Source organism: Glossina fuscipes, unplaced genomic scaffold (genome assembly GCF_014805625.2).
Source record: "Glossina fuscipes isolate IAEA_lab_2018 unplaced genomic scaffold, Yale_Gfus_2 221, whole genome shotgun sequence".
Lineage (NCBI taxonomy): Eukaryota > Metazoa > Arthropoda > Insecta > Diptera > Glossinidae > Glossina > Glossina fuscipes.
The window spans coordinates 1,138,564-1,163,927 of NW_023998564.1; the positions used below are offsets into that span (position 1 = coordinate 1,138,564).

At 34.1% G+C, this 25,364-nt stretch overlaps 1 protein-coding gene and 1 long non-coding RNA gene across 13 annotated transcripts in view; both read left to right on the top strand.

Moving 5' to 3' along the window:
- Positions 1-25,364, top strand: part of LOC119642306 (BMP-binding endothelial regulator protein) — a 98,716-nt gene that overhangs the window by 14,568 nt on the left and 58,784 nt on the right. For 2 of the 11 annotated variants that reach the window (XM_038041407.1, XM_038041409.1), the window contains exon 2: positions 17,010-19,779. Coding sequence is in view for 1 of the 11 variants with exons in the window: in XM_038041405.1 (XP_037897333.1) it covers positions 17,026-17,035 (10 nt within the window). In the remaining 10 variants the exon portion in view is untranslated. The remainder of the gene's footprint in view (positions 1-17,009; positions 19,780-25,364) is intronic. The other 9 variants (XM_038041417.1, XM_038041405.1, XM_038041406.1 and 6 more) reach the window with 8 other exon arrangements.
- LOC119642308 lies at positions 19,787-24,717 on the top strand. Of its 2 annotated transcripts, none has more exons than XR_005247997.1 (3): positions 19,787-22,440; positions 22,512-22,695; positions 24,013-24,717. It is a non-coding gene; the product is annotated as an uncharacterized LOC119642308 (long non-coding RNA). The 2 variants fall into 2 exon arrangements; XR_005247996.1 differs by having other exon boundaries at positions 19,787-21,983; positions 22,073-22,695.

Sequence of the window (25,364 nt, forward strand, 5' to 3'; positions counted from 1 at the left end):
TGATAAGATACACAATACACATAAATATATAAAGTAACTAATGAAGGGCGATTTAAAGTACTCTTCTACAATGAATTGAATGAAATAAATGAAAAAAGAAAAATGATGGAAGGCAGGGAGGGCGGGAAAAAATAAACACAAGAAATTATGATTTTCTCTCTTGTTTAAAAAGAAATACTTATGTGGGTTTGGGTTTCGCAAATATATATCCTATGTATGTATGTATGTATAAGAATGAATACGTATGGCATCATATAACCATGGATTGTCATCGCTTATTACAAATACTTTTCATATCTATACGCATGCATACGCATACACACATGCAAATCAACTATTCAATTTGGGTCGCATATTATATCGAAGACAAATATCTAAGGACATGATGGCGTCACAATCAACTTAAAATCATAAATTACGAACATAAAAATCTTTTATATATTTTACGTACGTGTACATGTATATGTACGTATACACATGTTCATACATATTTGATTCCATATTTACATTCAAATGAAAGTTGTGTAACAAATTATAAGATCTTCTAGAAATTCATGACATGAATCAAATGTCAATGTTATTTAGTAGAAAATATTCAAAAAAAAAAAAAAAACATCAACAAAAGTTATTTTACTGGTAACGCAAAGCAAATGTTGGACATACTCCAAATTATTTTCAATCGCAATCTGTACGATTGTACTCATAAACGCATAAACCACATAAAAGCAGTTTTTACCTTTTTTTCATACGCTTTATAGTAATTGCATTAAATATCTAGATATTCTTGCGAGCACACAGTGTACCAAGAGCTTAGCAATAGCATTTGTATCAATAGCCTTTGAGTTCAAAATTCACTTATCATGCATATATAAAGTTCTATTTTAAAACGAAAAAATATTGACGAACCGAGGTAATCCATTTTGATTGGAAGTAATTCCAGAAATCAAACTAAGTTATAATAGATTTCAGGCGTATCGATTTATAAGTAATAAGCTGCGGTCCGCTCTTACTTACCCTGCACCATTTTGCTTCTTGCAGTTATCTATATAACATTTCAAAATAAACGTTATATGAAAGTTACTCGAAAAAGTGGTCCGATCCGAACCATTGTCAATTGCTTTTGTCCTTGGACCACAACAAGCTGGGGTGTGTTAAATATCTCGAAAATATCTCTAAAATTTTTAACTTGCAGGTTGAACACAAAAAATGTAGATGCACAGACGGACGGACAAACTTAATATCCATGCAGACAGTCATTCCGAGTCAGCCGGTATAATAATGCGTACGTCTATGTCAATTTCTTCTCTGCGGCATGCAAACAACAGAGGCAAAGGTTTAGAGAAAGGCATGAAGAGGGAGAGGCGTAGATTTGATTGACGTTTTAAAAGTTTATTTACATAATCATTCTTTTTTTGCGGCAGGAATATATTTTACATGTTCGTGAATTCTTTTCTTAACGCGAAATCCCTTCCCTTCTCACTCTTCTAAAAGCGTATTTCACCATTATTTATATTCAGGTGAACTTTGCAAAACAAGCTCTCAAGTGAATATTTCTCACGTTAGAAAAGCTCCTTAAATATAAGGTTTATATAAGACGAGTACATATATTTAACAATGGTTTTTATAATCCTGTACATGAAGAAAATATTGTTATACACATGTGGCTAAAGTGACGAACATGAGAAAAAAGAAACAAAAGGCAAATGGTAACTGATGGTAACTGACCACGAACAACAGCCTTAAAGTGCTACTTTTAGAGTAATTTCATAACATAATATCTTTTATGTATGCACACAAACGTCTGGAAGTAATTACGGCGATAATATTGATTGACAACAGCAATAAAGGTGTTATTGTGTCATTTTCACTAGTAGTATATATTGTTATGAAATTCGCTTTTGCTTTGATACAGTCCGTATCACTAGATCGTGGATGTTTTGATCAAGAGAAATACACTTCAAAGTTCTTTCATTTTACTACTTTGTCTTTCACAACAGTAGGAATATTTATTTACAATTTATTTTTGGCCATACTCTCACTTCTACGTTCTTGCCAGACTAACTCTACTTTTCACAAATAGTTTATTTATATACAATTTCACAAGCATCTTACTATACCTAAATTTATGGTTATGGTCTAATCCCAGCCTGGTTTTTCCTCTAATCGTTTTCATCGGCCTGTAGCTTCATGAGGCGCCTGCGAATGCTCATTTGGTTTTTCCTTCTTTAGGAAATTTGTTATTACGAAAATTACTTAGCTGACATTAACGGGATTTGGGATTTTCGTAACAATATATATGTGTATATATGTATATAATGTATATATATGTATATATGTATATAATGTATATATATAGAAATAGCAAAATCTTGGGGGAATAATATTTAGGTTTAAGAAAAAAATTTGAGCAAAAATTTGCTGACTAACGTAGCACTGCAGATTCTTGTCTTTCACTTCGCTTGGATTCTTATGGTCAATCAATATCTGCTTTTCTGCCTTCGTTCTTTCCTGTCTAGTCAACATTCTGTTGAGACCTTTCATTTAATAAATAAAAGAACTTGAAAAGTAGAATGTGAAAAGCGTAGTGATGGGTATGCGAGTTTCGACTCCCTCGAATATAACTTTCTTAGTTGTTGTTTTTGGGGCGTTTGGGTAGAAAATAATACATCATTCTATAAGTCTCGGGACTAAGTAGGAGAAAGACCCATTTTATTTGGTTCTAGAAACGATAAAATTACTATTCCGAGTATTAATTGGTTAAAATATCACAGTAGCTCCTAGTCCTCCACTGCGCTTGGCTTTATATAGTCAGTCACATTTTTCTCTTTGTTCGTTTCTCTTTCTCTGCCTGGCAGTTGTACAAAATAATAAAAAATAGTGCATCGGTCTGTAAGTCCCGGGATTAAGTAAGAAGAAACGTTCTTTCACAAAATTGTGGTTTATTCATCAACATACTCTGGTTTGAAAGGAACAGAATAACTTCAACGCTTCTCTAACTTTTTAATTCCGCCTTTTTTAAAAACCTATTTGTCAACATCTTCCAAACTACGCTTCAACTTATGCAATGATTTTATCATTTGATTTAAATCTCTTTTCTTGGCGATGTGCAAAGCATTACTGCTGGGGCAATTCAGACGATTCCGTCGTGTTGTTTTCGTTCCACTTTAAGTAAATCCATCATTTATTTGGAAAGTAGTTTTCCTACCCCGAAATTTTTATGCAAAATACGCTGCTTTTTGCAGTGTTTAGGGTACCAGCAAATCTCTCTTGCATCTTCGGTTTTCAATTATCGATAATCGCTTTTAACGTCTTATTGTTTTCCAAGATTATAGGTGTGGTAATCAAGTTGAAGAGCGGTACGGATAGTTCCCAGAAAAGTTCATACTTCTTTTCCTTCTATTGCCTTTATGCATTTACTTTGTAAAACTTAATTATTAAAAAATTTATATTTGTTTTACCCCAAACTTTGGCTATTCATCATTCTCGAGATGAATGGTGAAAAATCGGAACATACTTTGTTACTTATAGCAGTTGATCGATGGCTTCTTTTCTTTCTTTTTGTGGGGTCATCTTTGAGACGTCTCTTTCAGGCTTCAGCAAAATATTATTTATAAGTCTAAAGTTACAGTTTGTTATCTATGGTATATACTTTTGCAGTTAGATGGAATTCGAATTCTTGTCGAATTTCGCGTCAGAAACGCTGCCTGAGAAAAACAGTTCTTGTCAAAGCGCTGTCGTAGAAATATAGTTCATAACAAAAAAAAATGAAAACAATGGACTCAAAACGAAAGGTGTGCGGATTATATCAAACTTGTGGTGTGTAGACGTTAAAAAAAAGTTAAAAATTGAACTGCATAGTCTTTATGGGGTGCAGGTGTAACAAAGTAAAGTGTAACAAAGTAAAACCGTAATAGACGTTATATTTTCTGTGTTTTTCCCAAAGGGATTTAAATACTGAAAAAGATTTTAGTGTACTTAAGGTCTGCAAGTCTTTCTCTATTTCGGCTAAAGTATTTGGAATCTTTTCTCTGGAATCAATCTAACTTATGTCGGCTTTATTTTGGTTGCACCATCAACTGTCTTTAAAACACAAAACTCGAAAGATTCATTTTGACCAAGCCTAAATGTACAAACTTTACGTTGCTATAGCCATATCTGATACGAACCTCTTACTTCTAACTAAGAGACTAAGAGCTTTCAGTTATGAGGTATAATTTCCGCACGGCTCTACTGCCTGATCAAGTCCGCCTAAAGCGACATCCCTTCTGATCCTACATCTATCTATTCCAACTAACTGTTAACTGATAATTCATATAAGAGAATCATATAAGAGAATCTTTACTTTAGTAAGCTAATTTCATTTAAATAAATCTTAACAAAAGTTTCTTTTATATGGTCATATATAAAATAATTTAAAAAAAAATTGATTGTAGTTTTTATCATTATTGTTGTTATGGTCACTTTTTTTCCCCAGCCTGTCTGGCACATGCAAAAATCTACAATATCAGCTTTAAATCAGATACCATACTTGCATACTTTTATAGATAAATGTAAGCTTATACCTACATACATAAATACATACATGCACACATACATACGCACACACATATAAGTGCACATATGGCATATGTTGGTTGCATTTGCGGTATGCGCTGTGACAGGTGCGTGTTTTGTATTGCACGAGCGCAACGCACCATGTAAAGAACGCAGTGAAACCGCAAAACTTATAACTTAGGCGACCGAGGTAAAGAGTAACAGGAGAGCATAGAGAATAAAATAACATGGGACAGTACCATGGCAGAGTTATATATGTAGCTGTGCAAGTATATTGCTTTTTTACATATTCACTATCAAGGATACGTATGTATGTATACAGACGTAGTGTGTACGTACAGTAGGCTTATAGCAATTAATACAATAATTAAATAAAAATCATTTTCAAATCGTTTTTTTCCAATAAATGATTATTAAAGCAAAAATTTTGTCGATTCATTTTCCTTTGGAATTATCGCCGAGTCCAAAAAAAAAAATATAATAATAATAATTACCCATGCGCTACCGTTTGATTCGCTATATGTGCAATTAGTCCCTATAGACAAGTTCATTTAAGAGATGCCGACCAATTTTGTTTTTGCGTTTTTTAGTGTATAATGTCATCTGATTAGGCGACCCATCCGCGTATCAACGATAAGACGAAAAACTCATATGGACCGTTACAAAAGAATTCTATAAAAATAAGTTGACACACTTTCAATGTAACACTTGGGTTACAAAACAACAAAATAGACAAAAAAATATAAAAAAATACCCGTCCGAATAAAAACCAAATCAAAATAAATAAAAGTATAATAAATAGCTACAGAAAAAAAGGGAAAGAAAAAAAATTTGAGCTTATTTTTTACATGTTTTTATGACGACTTGCCTTGATGGAGAACGCAAGACAATCAATCAACTCCTACGCTCACTCACGCAGCGAATAAACAAACTGAGTGACTGACTGACTAAGTAACTATTTGGATAGAAATTAAAACTGCGCTCCATATATAATCTGCTGTCATATGATTATGTACGTACTGCAGATATTTTATAAAAATTTCCGGATTTCAATTCAATTTGTCGTTTGTTTTATTATACTTCAGACTGCCATAAATGGCTATACGCGTATATCAATGAAATAATTTTTCATTTGTTAGACAAATACATTTAATTTTTGTTATTTCTTGTTTGCTTAAATTATACACAAAGAAAAGAAAATTGATTTACAAATATTATTATAATAATATAATTACATTACTGAGAAAGCTTATAAAGAAAGTAGAAAATTGGCGGCGGGAAATGGTACCGGATCCCTTTTTTTAGTTTATAGCGCTTATCAGCTTTATTTATTAAATTAATTATATATTTATGTTTATGATCGTCGCCATTCAGAAAAGAAGTTTATAATTATTTCACTTGCATATACAAAAATACAAATACAAATCATTATAAATTATGATCACGATAAAAACGAGGTATGACAACTAAGTTCCTCAACTAAGTTTCCCAAGGGCAGCTAATTTATTGCAAAAGCTTGCAGAAAGCACCGAAGTCTTAAAAAGATTTATTGCATTTTCAGAGAAACCAGCTCAATCCTTTTGTGCACGATTTTGGTAAAATTTCGAACACGGTTGAAAAGGTTGCGCTTTCAAAATCAAAAGGGCGATTATTTCAGTTAACCATGATTGTCTACGATCTTTTCTACATGAGTTTTTAAGCGCACAATCTAGAATTTTTTTAACGGATTTTTGGAAATTCGTCTGTTTTGCAAAAGAACAATCAATTACATATTTTACACTGACATCAATGACTGAGCGCGGATATAAGCACTGATGCAGATTTTCTCATTGTACCTTACATCACTTAATATTCACAAGTGTAGATGCATTGTTTCTATTCATTGCACCCTACACCACTTGTGACCTAAAGGTTTATTAAATTTGTGCGGGTGTATATAACATCTAGAAGGACTTGAAATAGAGCAATCTTTGATTATACCGATCGATTCAGAATCATTTTCTGAATCACTTAGTGAATCATTTTAAGCTTGTCTGCCTGTCTGTCTGCCGGTATTCGACCTACCGGTCGCAATTTTTTAATATATTTTAATGAAATGCGATACATCGACGTGTTGTGGTCCGAAGACCGTAACACCTTATTTTGGAAAGAGCTTGTATGTGTCTGTATTAAGCTATGTGACACAATAAGGTATTATGGGGTATAATGTCTACATGATTTCAAATAAATAAATATAATATGGAACTGGGCTTTTTATACTTTTCTAAGAACTATTATAGCTTTTGTATACTTATTGTCTTGTCGTTTCCTAACAAGAACTTCACTTAAAGCTAGCATGTTATTTCTCTCTCTGGCGACTAATTTTATTCAAGATTTAGATAAATTGCTTCAATGCTTGTAGTGCACTGCATATGCCGAAGTCCTTTCTCTCCATTAATAACAAACCATAAGTATTGTTCATCATTCAATACTACGAGTTCATTAAAACTACCAATTCTCTCTTCAAAATCTATAAGCTTTGATTGACGAATATATTTAAGAAAATTTCTTGCTCTCAACATTCTGTCTATATTGTACGGATAATATAGTAGAAACCATCGTCCCTCTTCTCCAAAAGTGATTGTTTACCATTTCCCCATAGGTAAGCTTGATTCTTTTCTGTTAAAAAATGTAATTGAAGTGAATACGTTTCATAAAACGCTAAACTGATGGCGAATTAAAAAAGCCGAGTAGGTGAAGAAAAAGACTTTGTATTAGCTGGTTTTTGGTTAATTCATTTGCACGTTTCTTGGGACCTATGTATGCATTCCTTACTGAGCGTCTTTATTTTCATTCGTCTATGTGTTTCTCGTTTTTCTACTTCGTCTTTCTTCCCAGTGACATATCCGCTTTTCTGTTCTTCCTAGCCGAGCAGACAAGAGTTGCGAGTACCAATCGGTATCCGTGGGTTCAAAGCTCAGTGCGGTCTGATAACCATACTTGGTCATCTTAGTTGAGCGAGTACTCACGCACATTTACCGATTGGGTTCGCACTCATTAGTCTACGGTTCGGCAATTGCTCGCCCTTTTCTCCCTTTCCCCACTCCTTTCTGATAATCAACATGTAACACGACTAGAGGTATACGCAACAACAATCACAACCAACAAGTGTGCCAATCAGTTTTAGGGAAAACTTCCATCACGAGTACAAATTTACGAGCTTAATTAGTCCACCTCGTACATGCGGCTAATTTTATATCCTTTTGAAGTGTAAGTGATGTGAAAAAAATTTGTGTTTATAAATATCGCCTAACACGTGTTTTATATTATCGTTAGATTGGTCCTTAACGTCTTATCTGTTTTATTCAAAGCAAAGTTAAATGCGTGATGCAATAAATAATGTTAATCAAGACAAATGGAATAATGAAATCATTCAACCGTAGCTTTGAAAAGACGTTTTATTAAGCCCTCTCCTAGAATTTGTGCTCTGAAAAGCACTGCATATCATTTGTACGGGGAAGAACTGCATTTCAGCAGATTCGTAAAGAAGATACATTTTTGATTGTGGTATTCTGGAGCTTCGCAAGCCATGTAGTATTGCCTCCCGGTTAGTTTGTTTCTTAATTTGTATTTCAATTACAAAAAGCGTTCCAACGAACTCACGCGTAGCTCATGGGGTTTAAGATTAGTTATCCATTTCATAATCTACGCAGATGTCAGCAAGAAAAACTAAAGCATATATATGTCAGTAAAAAACTGCCAAAAAGTACTGTATACGACCAATAGGTTAAACAAAGTTTCTGTTAATCAACAACATCAAGCGCAAAGTATACAAAACAATAAGAGTGAAAGATAAACAAGATTTTGCCTAAACCCAAGCTATCTCACACTAATAATCTTCTTTAATCTAATAATATTGAAGAAATTCTTTCAAAGCAAGAAATCTAGTATGAGGCCATGATGAAAATTAGTTTACTTTGTTTAAACTCTTAGATGTTCCATGCCCCGTATAAGAAAGGTAAGTCATCGACCTTATGATCTAATATAGTAGCAGTAATCAATGTTCTTTCAAGAATCGCTCTGATGCATTTATGCAATGCCATTTACTGTAGCTGTGAGTGTCAGCACAAAAATTTCTAATGCTTGCAATGCGAAAGGCAGAGTGATAAAATTTGTTTTAACTTGAGCTTTACACTATAATGATGTTATTATTGCTATTATTATTTTTTCTTTTTTTACTGTTAATATGTGATTTCTTTTTATCACTTTCTTTATCATAAAATGCAACCCACAAGTACGAGATGGCAACCGCAATCGTTTGTACTAAGCCACAAAGATATATTTTTTATATAATTATTCATTTGCTTTCTTTTTAAATACTGAAAATTCAATTCATGACTTTAAATTTTTTGGCCTTTAATCGAAGAGCATTAATAAATAAGAGATATCCACCACATTTACCTCATGAATCTTTACCATCTGACAGTAGAGATGAATTAGATAAAATAGCGATCATTATTTTTATGAGTACTTACAAATAATAAAAAACATTCAATATATACATACGTGAACGTATTGCCTTACATTACCTCCAAAGTATCGGAACTTTATCCCCAAATTCATTTCATCCGATTCGTACTTTTATGGATTGTTATTTAGAATCAAGTAATTGTAATAACTGTTTTGTTATTTCTTTAAATTTTTAATTCCAATTTAATTAGCAAAGACACGTATCAAGCCTCTTAACATAAGTCCGTAAACGCCACAAATGATCTTCGTTAAATAGTTACAAGTAAGATATAGTTAGGTACTCCATTCAAACTAGGAAACGTAAAACATCTCTCGTAAAGAAGAGCCGAGTACTGTTTTGCTGTAATTTCTGGAAATTTGGTAAATATAGTTCCGAAAAGTGGAATTAACATTTCCTTAGCTTGTTCCGAAGGTATTTTCGTAAATAAATAAATCATTTTCGTAGTTTTCGGATTTGTCCGCACTTAAATGTCAAATTTAATTATTTTCCCATACTCGGTGTATGCTTACTTAACAAGTTTCAAAAATTTGGTAAAAATAACTCTGAGAAGCGAAATGTGAATATGGTTAGTTAGTTCGAAAGGTAAATTCGCATTAATTCATACGGTATTGACAGAAATGTGCTTTGTTCCTTACTTTGGACGGAATATGTGTACAAATCCAAGCATCTCGCCATCGTAATTACTTACCAGAGGTCTGTTATGGCATTTACTGTGGTCTTCACCTTCCGTTACAAAATAGCAGCATGAATTTTTTTTATTTCAGACATCGTTTCATGCTTCTTTTATTTAAAATTGATTTCATTGTTTTCATAAGAAGTTCTAACAGTTTCTTTACGCAATAAAACTATGTATATATTGCTTTCCACAAATAATCCGACGGTCGGTCCAAATAATATATTAAAACAAAATTTTATCTAAATCTCAATCGGAAGTGTATATTATTTGAGCTTACTTTCGGAATCACCAAATGTATCGTGATCATGTACTCTTTCGACTATTAGGCTGGATACTTTTAAAACGATTTAAAGCATGCAATGCTTATTGCACCACGTCGTATAGTAAGCGATAGAAGAGAAATCTACTTATATATAAATAATTTTGTCTCAGAAGATTTCTTATTATTAAGTAAGTACAAGTGATTTCTAACATGAGTTGACAGTTATTGTTTTTCCACGTTTTCGCTTTGGTCTGACAATTGATTTCTTCTGATAAGTTAACGTTGAATTTCTAATCGTACTGTACAAATGTACACATGTATAAAAGGGTTTGGTATAAGTGAGCACATATACTATAATTTGTAATGACACGAAATTTTTTAATTTGCTTATACATATATGTGCACCTAGCTCTAAAGTATCTATTATGATTGCTGTCGAACTCTTCGTTTTCGCTTTATTACAGAAAGGTTTACAGTACGCGTCCATGCGCTATGTACCATTCCCTTTTCGCAGCCTACTTTTTTGTCTGTGTTTTTCTTTTCGGAGTGCATTGGTGCATCCAGGTTCTATTTACAGCAATTAATCGCCGACAAAACTCCAATTTATTATGATTAAACTAAGGAAGTTTGCTTTCGATCACGTTCTTGAGCCAATGTGACCAATCCTGGCAACCAAGTGCGCAGTTGACTTCCTCATGCCTAGATCTTGGTTCAATACGTGACAAACTCGTCCTTTGTATATATGCATACCCTTCACATTCTCTCATAATTTTTCTTTTGTTCTATAGTCCATTTCGTCTCATTTAATTTGGCACAAATACGTGACGTACGGTCTATAATGTTTAGTTTCACGTACGTAAAATCTACTCCACTTGCTGTCGTATCATCAAAACAAAAAAAATCTTAGGCTATGACCTTTTTCCGAGGAGAGCCTGTTGATAAACGTTTTAATTTATATAAAGCTATTGCTTTTGAAAAACGAATAGTTGCCTATGACACCCCGGTACTCACTCTTTTCTATTTTCACAAAAACACTCGCTAATGTTGATTCATTCAAATGGTTATCAGGAAGAACATATTGAGCAGCAGAATTGAACTATTGCAAATGAAAGCGCCATGACTTCTTGGAATAAACATTCCATGTCTATATTATTAAAGAATAAAAAAAAAAGAATTATGTGATAGCCAACACATCATTTTTGGGGAGTCGTTAGAGCTCGATACCGCCATTTTGCAAATATTTAAAATAGCAAAAATTCCACATTCGAATGCATTAAAGATGCGGTTCTTCGTCCGCCCAAAATAATACAAAAAGAAAAAAAGAAAATTCGGCTGTAGACGTGTGTTTTCATCATCCTTAACCTTCAAACCAAATATAAAAATTTTTATTTTTGCAGTTTATGACTAATCAGAAAAATTTTTTTGCTCCTAAAAACAAAAGGTGTTCTCAACCTGCGTGCATGCGGCTCCAACGTTTCTGCAAATTTTAAGTTGACAGCTTTTAGCGGCCAGGAGAATGGTCATGTCAGACATTACACAGACGGACAGACCACATAGACGGCCAGATGGACATGCTTAAATCGACTCAGAAAGTGATGCTGATCAAGAATATACCACATTTTGGGTGGTATCTACAGTTTCCTTTTTACAAATGTTTTGAGGAAATGAATATAAACCTTATCCTTCGGTGACGTGAAAAATAAGGCAAGCACTAGAAGACAGGTCATCGACCATTTTTTTTTTTATTTAAAGATAGATTAGATGCTTAGTTAGTTAAGCAACTTTTTCTAAATTTAGTTAATTAATGTTATATGTAAGTAATCAAGAAATTTGCGCAAAACTCCGTAACTCACTTAGACAAAAAGAACTGCACATAACTATATAGGTTTCTTTTTGTGTAGATTTATACATTGTATATTGAACTGCAATCGAAAAACGTGCACATATAAGCGTGTCGTGTGCATTTCGTGACAATTTCGCTTGACATGTGTAGTGACAAAAAGTCTACAAGAGACAATATATGTGAGGTTATTGTGCTGAAATTTTACACACTGACTGTTATGTACGCATGCATGCACACACACGTACACGTTTGGAACTCATTCATGCACATCCATATAACGAAACATTGTTTAATATTTATTGAATTTTTTTTAGTGATATTTCGTATATTTCTTCTCAAAGTGAATTCAAACAACTAAAGAACACATTTGCTTTTAAGGGAATTTTGACTACGTACCATCATGAGAGTTCCTTGTACAATTATCAATGTCACTGAATTACCGCGCATCACATGTCTAATCTTCAATCTCTAATGGATTCTGCCGAGCTCTAATAGATCCTTGAACCCCTTCTTAAGTGAGTAATTAATAATCAAAGCCTTTAATTACCTGGGAAGACTTATCAGAGATCGTGTAATAATAAAAACTGAAGTACATATGATATTGGGCACCAATAAAGAGAGTGAGAGAGAGAGAGAGAGAGGGAAAGGGTATATCTTCTGTATTTCAAACAAACATCGCTTAAGAAACGACAGCCCACCTATTAAATGTTCTAGAATTACCCAAGCACAATTCTTTTCTTGTTTTTAGTAACCTTAATGTTAAAGGTTGTCTACCCCTTTTGTCAAAGAATATCGTGCTCGAATTCAAAGTTACAGCCTTATTATGAGCAACATCACTCAGACATCATTAATCATACGTTTCGCATAAACAAATGTTAAATTGGCTTCATCAACTTTTGCGAGTTTTTGATATTCCGTCGTGTAAATGTAAACTCCAAAAGACATCACAAATTATATTATCGTATTAAAATAATGGTAATGTGGAATATCAATGTATACAACGTTTAAATTCGATGATTTTAACCTTTCTCTACATAAAATAACTCTTTTCCATTTAATATTACTGAACTACTCAGTCTATGAAGATCCTAATCATGGAACCCTCGAAATTGCTTGTTCGACATTCATTATTTTTATTATTTGATTTGAAGATATCTGCAGCCGAGCCCGTCAAACGCTTTTCGAAGCTTACGGTAATGTTGCTCCATCATATTCCAATTGTCAGTTTTGATTTTCACAATTTAAGAGCAGTGGTTTTGTTGTCAATGACAAAGAAGGCTGGAAGAAAGGTCGAAGACAATAAGTTGCAAGACTTATCGGCTCAAACTCTCAAAGAACTTTCCAACAGCTTAGTAGTTGATGAATCGACTGTTTGTAGACGTTCACATGCGGTAGGAAAGATCCAAAAGCGTGGCAGAGAGAGCAATGGATATCTCACGAATTGACTAAAAATGCCATTTCCCAACATTTAAACATCGCGGTTTCATTGCTTGCCAAAAAAAGAAATATTTTCTACGGCATATTGCGAAGGGTGGTTGAAAGTGGATCTACTTCGACGATTCTAAGCGAGATAAGTCGCGGGTTAGTCCAAGAGAGCCATCCACATCGACACCGGAGCGAAATATTCATGGACGTAAAGTGTGACAAAGTATTACGAGCTGTTAAAACCGCATGGAACTGTTAGTACAGAAGTCTACCAACGTCAATTGAACAAATTCAACTAGGTATTGTTGCCAAAAACCCAAAAGTTAAAGAAGAAGATTAATATACATTGTGTTTTCTATGAGTTCAAAATTCTTATTAAAGCGTTTCTTTGCTTCGGAATATTAAACTTAACCGAACACTAATCTCATGATAAAGCTGGCAATGCCAGGAAACGATTATCATAAGATTAAATTAAAGGAATATTTATGCTAATCTTCAACTTTCGACTTTCATTTTTACCAGCAAACCTTACGATTTCAGGTGGAATAAAAATTTATTAAGGGAATGATTTACTATAAAGCGAAAAAAATACTTACGTTTACTTTTAGGTTTAAGAAAATGGTTTAGAGTAATGTCATCAGTGATCCCAAAGATACTAGTAGTTGACTAAAGCGTTGATTTCGTGGACACTATTAGCCATAAGTCAATTGAAGCAGCAGTCTTGAAGACGTCTGTAAAAATTCATTCGATTAGCTTAGCTAAGATTTTCTCCTCCTGCATAGCGGTTCCGTCTTTTTAAGAAAATAACCCGTCTTTTAAACCCTAAGAATCAATAATCCAAAAGTGTGCGTATAATTTCAAAACCTCCTCGAGTTTGTTTCGGTTATCTGTTATATTTTTATAGCAAACTTCTGTGAACCTCAAATCAACAACGTTGCATCTGCCTGACTTCAACCTTCGCCATTCTATGATCGTCTTTGTGAATTTTAGGACTCCAACGGCCGACATGCGTAAAGATTGAGAACGATGCTAGAAAACCAATCAAAAGGAAAGGAAAGATTTCGGTTTTCATCCATTAAAAATAAAAACATAAAATTAAATCACAATTTATCCTCTATTTATGGTATTATACAATACAATTTTGTAGAATGTATGTTGGGGAAAAATAAATCCATTATTTTTACTTCAACTTCAGGACTTTATTTAACATGCTTCGGATTGTCCGATTTGGGTCAAATATGCACCGTTTTGTTGTATGATTTGTTGCCATTTTAGAGGTAACTTCAAAATGCCTCTCTCATAGAAATCCTGGTCTCTATATGCAAAAAACTCTAGTAGTCGATTTTCACAATCCTCCCTAGATTTCATTTTTTTATCATTAAAGTAATTTAGCAATGCAAGAAAAAGATGATAATCGTTTGGTGCCAAGTCCGGACTGTATGGCGGATGCATTAAAACTTCCCAACCAAGCTCCCGAAGTTTCTGGCGAGTCACAGTAGATGTGTGTGGCCTAGCGTTGTCCTGGTGGAAAACGACACCTCTCCTGTTGGCCAATTCTGGCCGTTTCTGGTCAATCGCTATCTTCAAACGGTCCAGTTGTTGATAGTAGAGATCAGAATTTAGCGTTTGGCCATATGGAAGCAACTCATAATAAATAATCGCCTTCCAATCCCACCAAATGCATAGCAAAACCTTCCTGGCCGTTTGAGATGCTTCACCGCTCTTTGACCACGATCGTTTTCGCACAGGGTTATCGTATGTGATCCATTTCTCATCTCCAGTCACCATCCGTTTAAGAAATGGGTCTATCTCATTCCGTTTGGCCAAGGCTTCGCAGATGGAAATTCGATCCACGATGTGTTTTTCTGTTAATTGGTGTGGCACCCAAACATCGAGCTTCTTTTTGAATCCAGCTTTGTGTAAATGGTTTAAAACTGTTTTATGGTCGATTTTTAGCTCCTGGGCGATGTTACGACTGCTAATATGCCGGTCAACTTTGATCATTTCTCCGATTTTATCGACATTTTCGACGACCAGCCTACCTGTGCGAGGTGCATCTTTAACATTAAAAATTCCTGAACGGAATGTACGAAACCAAAATTGCACATAATTGGCTGTTAAAGTATCGGAACCATAAACACCATTCACAATTGTAGCCGCCTGGCTTGCATTTTCGCCTTTGTCAAAGAAAAACTGTAAAATGTACCGAATTTTCTCTTTGTTCACTTCCATTTTTAACACGCTGTAACTCACAACTGAATGCACCAAACAAAAAACCGCAAAAGAATTTTTTTACTGCGAAATGTCACCTTTCCAACGAGCATAAATATGAAATGGTTTGATCGATACTTTACGAGAAATCTATCAGTGCAGCCATCTACCGAAAAAATAATGGATTTCTTTTTCCCCAAACTAATTTATAAACACAATTTATATAAGATGTTAAGACAAGTTACGAATACATTCATATTCGCAGCAGTCATGGTTTCGATTGTTTTCACAAGAAAAGTAATTTACATAAACTATAACAATTGAAGGAAATAAATCGCAGATATAACGAGGGGAGGGGATGTAAATAACGTTTGTTGCCAGGAATGATAATAATAATAATAATTTATTACATAAAATGTTGGATACAGGTCTTAATTTTTAAAGACTTTCCTAAAAAATATAAGTAAAACCATTTATAATAGGACATGGCCCACCATGGAATACTCTATACAACCTCGCTTAATATAGTTGTTCATAAAATGACTTTTCGAAATAAGACATTTTATGGAAAGTGAAGGAAAGAATGATCCGATCCAAACAATTTTCAATAACATTCGTACTTGGGCAAGACGGGCAGAAAAACTGAATTGACCACTATAATAAAAAGTGGGTTGATCTCAATCGATCAATCGATCAATAGGGTATGTCCCCTATTCGTGTAACATGGTGCTGGCCAGAAAGGATAAGAGGTGAAGAAAGAGAACGATGTGTAGGAAAGTGGCCGTAGCTTAATAGGTGTTTGTGTCCAATTAGAAAGTATTATGCCTTTCCCCTTTGAACACACGATACTCACGATCACAGCGTCGCATAGTATACATTCGTACAAATTTAATATCCGCTGGACTACCGGAGCACTATGGGGTATAAAAATTTCTGATCATGTTGAGAGCCAAATGTGTGTAAGCGTATAAAAATAAAGGTTGTAGGACTTGATCAGGAGGTGCTGTAATTTAAAGTGCGACGGCTCTCGAAGCAGGCAACGCAAATTCAAAAGGGATATTCAAGTTCCTTTTTGGCATTACCGGGCACTTTTCACACAGGAAGTATACTTTTAAGAATTAAAGTTATGTCTAAACGTCTAAAATTTGAAACTCGAAACGATCTATTCATGAAGCTGCCTACTATCCTTAAAAAAAGTGAAGAAAGGTAAACCTAGATAGCTTGTCGCAAAAACACTTCATAATTCTTAGAAAATATAAAATATTTTCATTGCATTCACATACCTTACTCAAAACTCATTAATCGGCTCACAACAAATAGAAACAGTTTACTTTCGAAATAAATTGAAGTAAGCATAAACTTTATAAATTTAATTTATAAACACCACCACAGTTCACGGCTTTATTTTTATTTAATACTAATTTCATATATTAATTTTTTATTGTTATTAATTATAATAAAAAAGTAATAAATAAAACTTATCGTTTCATTGTTTTTCCTTTTCTCTCTTTTCTTTCCTTCATTGCAGATTATTGTTATGGATAATGAATAATGGTAATAAATAAAATTCTTATACAGACGAAAAGCAATCAAACAGAAATTTTTACGTCGCTCAACTTTTGCACGCTCACATGCCGTAGTTGTTCTTGTTAAGACCCCCAAAAGACACCTGTTGTCGTCTCAGACAATGCAAAACCAATATCAAAAAAAGAATATAAAAGTTATAAAATGACTTCCATTCCATGAGCAGAAAACTTGGGGCCATAAGATCATTGCAAACGATTACATAAGACTGGCAATAGCAACAACAAAAAACGATACAATAATTAAATTATCACGAGCCAAGTAAAAACCTTAATACTAATAGTATTAAAGGAAATACAACAATCACAAAAGCACCAATAAGTAACTATATTCCACAGCTAGAATGTTGAACGAATATCGTTTTTTCGCTTAACGGTCAATTTAATGTTCTTTTCAAGCACTGAGTAAAAAAGATAAATGAAGCAAGCAGGATAGAGACAGAAATAGTTGCGATATGTTTTAGTGGTCGGTTGTCTGAACGATTAATTAATTAATATATAGCAAAAGCCAAGTTGTTATATTCATGTGTATGACAACGTCACTAGTTTTTCAAAGTTTATTAAACTGAAAATTGAAAACTAAAACGACAACGACGATGATTTCACGAAAAACACAAAATACAGCTCGACTGATATTTTTGTTAACAGTATTTCATTTCAATTTACGATTGGTGCGCAGTTCGGCTTAAACGACAGCAGGCATAAGCTTAGGTAAACAAGAAAAAATAAATAAAGAGAATAACATTAGATATAGAGAGTGAAAGAGAACAAGATTAAAATCTGTTTTCATTGCTACGATACTCAAAAAAAAAAATTCCATGGTAATTGAATATGAAACAAAGTTTAGCAACATTTTGTTTAAATTGCAAAATAGAACAACTTGTTCTTAAATAATAAAAACGATAGATGCTTATTAAGCGAGAAAAACAAAAGAATATGTAGAAAGAGTGAAAGGCAGAGCGCTTCATGTTTAATTCAGTTGAGAAAATATTAAAGATAGGTTTTATTAAACACTAATCAATCAACTGACTTAATCACTAAAACAATAATTGCATGCAACAAGAACGATTAATAACAAAAAAGTGCTTTAGGTGGGTTTTAGTCGAAAACTATATCGCACACTACAGATATATAGATTTCGATTTAATGCGAATATTTATTTTGTTAAATCAAGTCAAAAGGTGATTCTAAGTTGATCGGTTCATTAAACGTCAGGTTCACCTCAAGCCTTTCAGAATGTTGCATACATGCCCACAAACTTAATATACCCTTGTTCCGCAAGAGGTGTATGGTATAAAAAGTCCGAATAATGGAAAATAACAAAAACCCATAAGCTAAACTTTTTAATTTTTCCTACGGAGCCTAAGTTATTTGCTACTATGTCTGCGTAGATTTTTGTTGTTATGCAAGAGGTGAATATTTGTTTTGTCAAAGCGTTTGCCAAGCTAAGGAGGAAGTTTCATGGACGCCGTAAATACCTTTAAAACACACAGAAAGAAGCTTCAAAAACACCAAAAAGTGTATAACTTCTTGGCCACATTAGTAAACATTCCCCTGTTCGCAGAAATGATGATATTACCTACAAGTTTGCAAAAGAATTTAAAAATCACCCAAGTTTGTCGAAGGATAAGCCTATAACGTCCACATTCTTGTACAACAAATACTACGAACACCTTTCCTATATACCATAAAAATTTGCACATTCTTTTTGGAAACGGAAGAAGCCAACAGCGCCTACCCAATAACATAAAGTATGAAAAGATAGCTTTTCAACTTTTTTTTAGATATAACGGTGACGGGCATAAAACATTCCTGATTGATATCTGTTACGAAAAACCTATATAGATTTTCACCATTTAACGCACCTGATGTTTAAAAGAGAAATATTTTAATATAGTTTCATACTGTTTAAGCATTTCAGAGATAAAATTAAAGAAAAAACATTTTTTAAACGATTTTTCCTAAACCAAAAGTACTACAAGAAAAATGTCTTCACAAAAAGTGTTTAGAAAAATGCCACCTGCGGTCTTTTTGAAAGATAAAAAATGAATAGCTTCTACATTAGATCGCCCGAAAATAACAAAAACTATCAAAAAAGCAATTTGTAATTTTAAATTTGTGCAAAAGTTTTACCGCTCCCCACCATCGCCGTTGCCATCGTATCATCTGTAATCAATCGTATCGTAACAAATGCTTTTATAATTGTTGAAATTTAAACAAAAAAAAAAAAAAAAGAGAATAAGCAATGATAACAACAATTAGAAACTGTCACTACAACGCCAACAATCAAGCCAATATTTACAAACATACCGTGCACACATACGTTAAATATTGTCTCATTGATCAGCAACAAACAACTACGCGAGAATCAATTTTCAGCCATATAATAAAAACTAAACAATAAAAAAATAAATCGAAATACCATTGAATTGCTGCTTTTCTTCTCCTCCTCATTTTTTTGTACGAGAAAATTCCGAACAAATGAATCATAGCCAGAATTCGTTAATACAACTAAACTGAAACATACTTGCAACAGTATGTTTATGCATGCTTGCATGCAGGCATCTATAACGAAATATTGGTGGGCTTCAACTATGTTAATGTGAAAACACGAACATCTTAAAATAAAGAAACAACGAAAGAAAAGAGAAGAAAAGAAAAACATTTGGTAACTTGTTAAAAAAAATATTTGATAACTCAATAGAAATCACTGAGGTAAGTAAAACTCGAAGCTTCATAAATTTCTTTAAGAATTGTTTAAGCAATCAATAAGCCTGCATATGCAAATTAGTTTATAGCGTACAAGATATGTCTAAACCATGGCATAATCAAGTGCAGGGGAAACGCAGACGTTAGCACGACTCTATTCTATTTACTGTTTTGGGGCGACCATTCAGGCGATCCCCTCAAGAGGCGAGGGTAGGCTAGTGGTGAGAAAGCATTTAAAGATGAGTGATGTTTGTGCACAATGGATATCAAAACGGGAACGTGTGAAACGTTGGCAAGGATCACACGACAAGTAGCTTCCTCGCGGCTAATGCGATTCGAGAAGGCGAAGCCGCGATAGTCTAACGTGCGGTATAAGGATGATTCCGGGATCAATACGTGAGAAAGATGAGAAAGCGAAGTAGTTTGTTGTTTTAAAGAGCTTGGTTCATCGACTAATCTCTTTCATTTCTGGAGAACAGTTGCTATAACTGTACTTATGAGTATACATAAGTAGAGTTACGCTAACGTTCAAGGATCTCCAAGAAGTTAGAGATGCTCTCTTCACCAGTAGACATTTGATGCGATGTGTTAACCATGTTTGTGATGCAAGAGGACATGCGTCGGAAGACTCTTGAAATTGATTTTGGTAATTCTCTTTCTCTCAAATTCACAATTATGGCCTACATGCTTACGTTTGATAATGTATGCCAAGAAACGCGATCGCGGTGAGCAACTCACAAATCCACAAGAAACATCTCTTATTTCGTACCAAATCGAGCGTAGTCTGGCTCGTTTGAGATGTTCAATATCTGTGATCGCAACTTTTGGCCACATAAATTCGTGTAACACGGGACTTTGCCAGCCGCCATCGCCGATAACGGACAAGGGGATTAACAGCTAAAGCCTTTGTGTAGGTCGGTATGTTTAAAGCCGCGGTGGACATTGGAAGGAAATTTTTCAGAGCACAAGTGGAACGTATAAGTTAAAACTTTTATTATACGAACGCAAAATATTTTTGAAGACTCTCGTTAAGGAAATTTTTTTGACTCTGAGATACACGCTCTCTTTACAACGCTGAATTTATTAAACGATCTCCTGCCTTCATTGCATGTTCTTTACCACATTATTTTTTTTGTTGCCAAAAAAAAAAAAAATAAAAGAAAAACAGTAGCAAAACTATTTTCGAGTATGACCGAGTCTTTTACAACCACCATCTTATCTATTTATCTTATAAACACTCAAAAATAAAATAAAACAAAAGACGGTAAAAATAAAATTTAGATAATCTGATTATTTTTACATCCTACAACACTTATTATATAAAGTTGGGTTTAAAAATGTGGGGATGTATGCACCAGCCAGAAAGACTTGAGGTAGGCCCGCTCCCTATTACGCCTTCAAATTAAAAGCAGCAATTTTTAAGATGTTTTGATGAAATCTGACGTGTTTTGCTTCAAGGCCAAACGCCATTGAAAATATTTCAGACTGGACGGATCCCATATAACGCCTTACTTCGAAAAGCCGTTACGTTAATCACTGTAGGGTGGTGTAGCGTGTTTAGTGGTGGCTGTAGCCGATTATAATGTTTTTTCTTTTAAATACGAGCGATCACCCAGAAGGTAGAAGTGCGGAAAGAGAAAGAGATAGGAAATGGCCGTAGCCTAGTGGGCCTACGCTCAACAGCTAAATGTTGCGCGTTTACCAGTTAAGCATCCGGTGTATGTACGGCCAAGTATGCTCTGCCACATTCAAAATTGAACTCGCGCACAATGACTAGGTAGATGCGATTCTTATGGACTCAGCTGCTTATACGGATTAACCAATAATATCGGTTTGGTGTGAACGAATTTGTTGTAAAGGTGCTCTGAAGGATAATCCATAGCATATGTTTGAATGTTTTTATTATCGTATTTACAATTGATTATAGGAAAAAATGTGAAAGAAGTTGAGGATATAGTTACTCTCAGCTCATGTTGTACTGTAGCAGTGTCTTTTGACCAATCTGATCCCAATTCGCCGCCGGAAAATTCACTCCCTTTTTGCCAAATTTCAAGCCAATTTCACATTCACGCACAAAGGCAAGCAGACGGACAGATATACCTAGATCGAGGCAAATGTATGTATGTTTTTTATATATTATAGGGTACCTAAATCATTCCTTACGGTATTGCAAACGTTTTTGTAATATGAACATACACCAACGTTTGATGGTAAGTAGGTATAAAAATGAATGTTAACTCTTCAGAATGGAACGTTTGTCTTCTACTGTTTTCTTTTATTTTTCTGTATTGTCGTTTAGTCAAGATGTCACCACAAAAGGCTTAATCATTCTTAGTCAGCAAATATGTAACTTCCATAAGAACAATGACTGCGACGAAGGTACGACGCTTTTTTTGTTTTTCTGCTCTTGATTTTTTATAAAATTGTCGTTTATTTGCCTCTCCTGCTGAACCGATTTATTCCATTCAAGACAGCATTTGTTATTGTTTTATGGGTAAAAAGAAAAAAACAACAACAAAAATTGTCTTCAATAATTCAGTTGAAATCAATGCAAAAATTTAACAACGAAAATTGTTGCCGTTTTCCATGACAAACTGAACAACTGAGCTGAGCGTACGAGGAGGACATGCAGAATGACAACTATGCAGATGGAATTCATGACAAAATGTAAATCGTTTCTTTGTTGTTTCAATTGAAATATGTAGACCTTTTCCGTATCTACTCTTTTTTTTCTAAAGGTAAACACTACAGGTTTAAGAAGTTTATTACATCCGTCATTGAAGAAGGAGATTACAAATTAATCTCCTAAATTTCAATTATTATAACTAGATACGTATATGTTGGTGTGTCATGTTTATGAGGGAGATATGCAGAATACTACTACTAAGCCTCACGCTTCGAAGTGACGATTCAAAGACTGAGGTCGGTTCACTGATTTTTTATTCGTATGGAATTACCACGGGTTGTACTAGTAATGGAACTTGAAAATTGATCTAAATGTCTGCGCTCAGTAAAGATATTTTCTAAAATATATGATCGTGTGACGATTAGTTTACGATATGCACATAGATTGCCTTAACATACGAAGACAGCCAGGCTCGCTCATAAACGTGTAAACAGATTTCAAGGATGGGATATGAAAGACGTAGAGCGTAGTTTAAAGCATAATAAGAACATTCTGGGGATTATCAGCAGAAATTTGCACCTAGACCTAATATTTCACTCACCAATAGCTTATAATCTGTGAGACGTTACGCACATCACCTGCATTACGATTCTATAATACCTGTTGATTTTTAGCAGAAGTGAAACGTAACATAAACGCATTTCTAGTTATAAAAGCTGGTCGGTCTACAAGTAATATATGTTTAGTGAGGTTCTGACTACCTTCCTATGACAAAGATGCCTGAACTCTCAATCTCTACCTTTCTAAGTGTGAACGTTATTCAGTGAAGTTCCAACTACGTTACTCTGGTAACGACGTCTGAATACGCGATGCTAGTCTTTCCAAACTTGGCAGCTGTTCAGTGAAATTTGGAACACGTTATAACGATGCCGAAACACACAATCGTCCTCTTCCTAGACTTGACAATTATACAAAAGATTGCGAAGGTTTCACTTTGGAGAATGAGGCTTAAACTACTATAAAACAATCCCATGGATTATCTCGATAGAAATCTACACACCCGTCCATAAAGTATTCTAATAGCACTAAGCACGTCTTTCGGATTATTTTGATAAAGTGATCCAAGTTACTTCGAAAAAATTTTCCTCATTATCGTCTATTAGCTGACGAGTTATCATAAAACTCGCAATATTTATGGTAGACGGATTTTGTTCACGTTATGGCTAGAAACTTACAAGTGCGATCTTTATTTACTCTAAAAAGGCAAGTAGTAATACAATTTTTCTTACAATTCGTGCTAATTATCCGACATGGTCTTAAGAGTAATAAGGATTTTCTGAGAATTAACGCGATTAAAATTTACAATCGCAGCCTCTTTGTTAGTTACATAGACACAACGACTAAGATACTAAATCTTAATCAGGTTACGTAAGCCTTGAATTTTAAGTCCTTAAGATAGCTTACTTTAACTGCACCTGAAGTGTACAGAGAATTCTTTGAAGATGATATTTTTATTACCTTTATTGCCTTTTATTTTTGTCTTTATTCTGTTGCAAACATTTGTTGGCGCCATTAACATTATTATCTTATTTTTTTTCTTTATTGTACATTAGGGATTACCACACACTGATCTTTTTCCTCGTATTCTATCCTTTCTTCGCATGTTCCTTTCAAACAAATGCTCAACGTCTGCGAAGTTAATGGCTTCTTTTCGTTTCATTCGAAATTCGCTTCTTGGTTTCCTTCAGACTCAAATTGTTGACCGTTGAAAGAAAGAAGCGACGGAGTCAGAGGCGGACAGTGGGAAAGAGACATCGGAGGTATTAACAGACACATAATAGTCATGATTTCATGGTTTATGCACGGTCACCAGTTCAAACGATTGACGCGCCTGTCATCGGATTAGTAGCGGAGCAAACATGTTGTAAATTTAATCAATTAACCACAAACAAGAAATAACTTTAAACCTTTGGCGACTGTGTGTAAGCGCATAAGTTTCCATAGCAGCCTGTAAAGATCACCGTCCAGAGAACAACAACAAGTGAACATCGTATTGAATTTTGTTTTTTTTTTACAAACAATCAAAATGATTTTTGAAATCGTGTTTTCAAGTAATAAGTGAATGAATAAATAAGAAAATTCGGCAGCTTAAAGCACTGTTTACAAAGTGCTGGTGTTTATTAATATGTTTACTAGCCAAGCGATACCAACAAATTTTAACGACCAACATAACCAGCAGTAGCAACAGCAGCATCAACAACAACAATTTAAATGCGGTAGTTGTTCATTGAATCAGTTATTGAAATTCCAAGAAATCCATTTGTGCACAGGTTATATCTGTTAATCTATATAAACACGTACCAGTGTCTGTCCCCAAACTGTTTTACGTTAGCATGCAACAAAACGCCGACACACACACTCTCACTCATTCCCTAACAAAACAATTCACCAGCCAGCCACGGTTTATCGCTTTTTATTTAAATATTTGTGGTTCAAGTCTGGCACTATCTGGGTATATTGTTGTTATGGTCGCATTTCACGACAACAGCAACAACAGAAAAAATATATACAAAAAAAAAAAAAAATTCACATTAAAACATACAATCAATGAAACACAACATAACGTGATGTTGCATGTATTGGAGGAGAAACAAGTGTGAGATACTTTTTTACTTGAATTTTGTTTTTTTCTTTCGTATTTAATTGACCAAAGGAGCCGCTTAATTAACCAAATGGCTGCAATCACAGACCGCTGGACAAATGCGAATATTATCAGATTTTCTTAATAACGATAACAATATTTATGTAATATATATGAATGATAATATATATGAATGATATATATGAACGATATATGGCTAATCGATATATGAACGATTAATTGAAAAATTGGGTTAATTATTCATTATATTCATTAGGCACACAAACAAACACAATGACATACACACACTATACGATGCAAGAT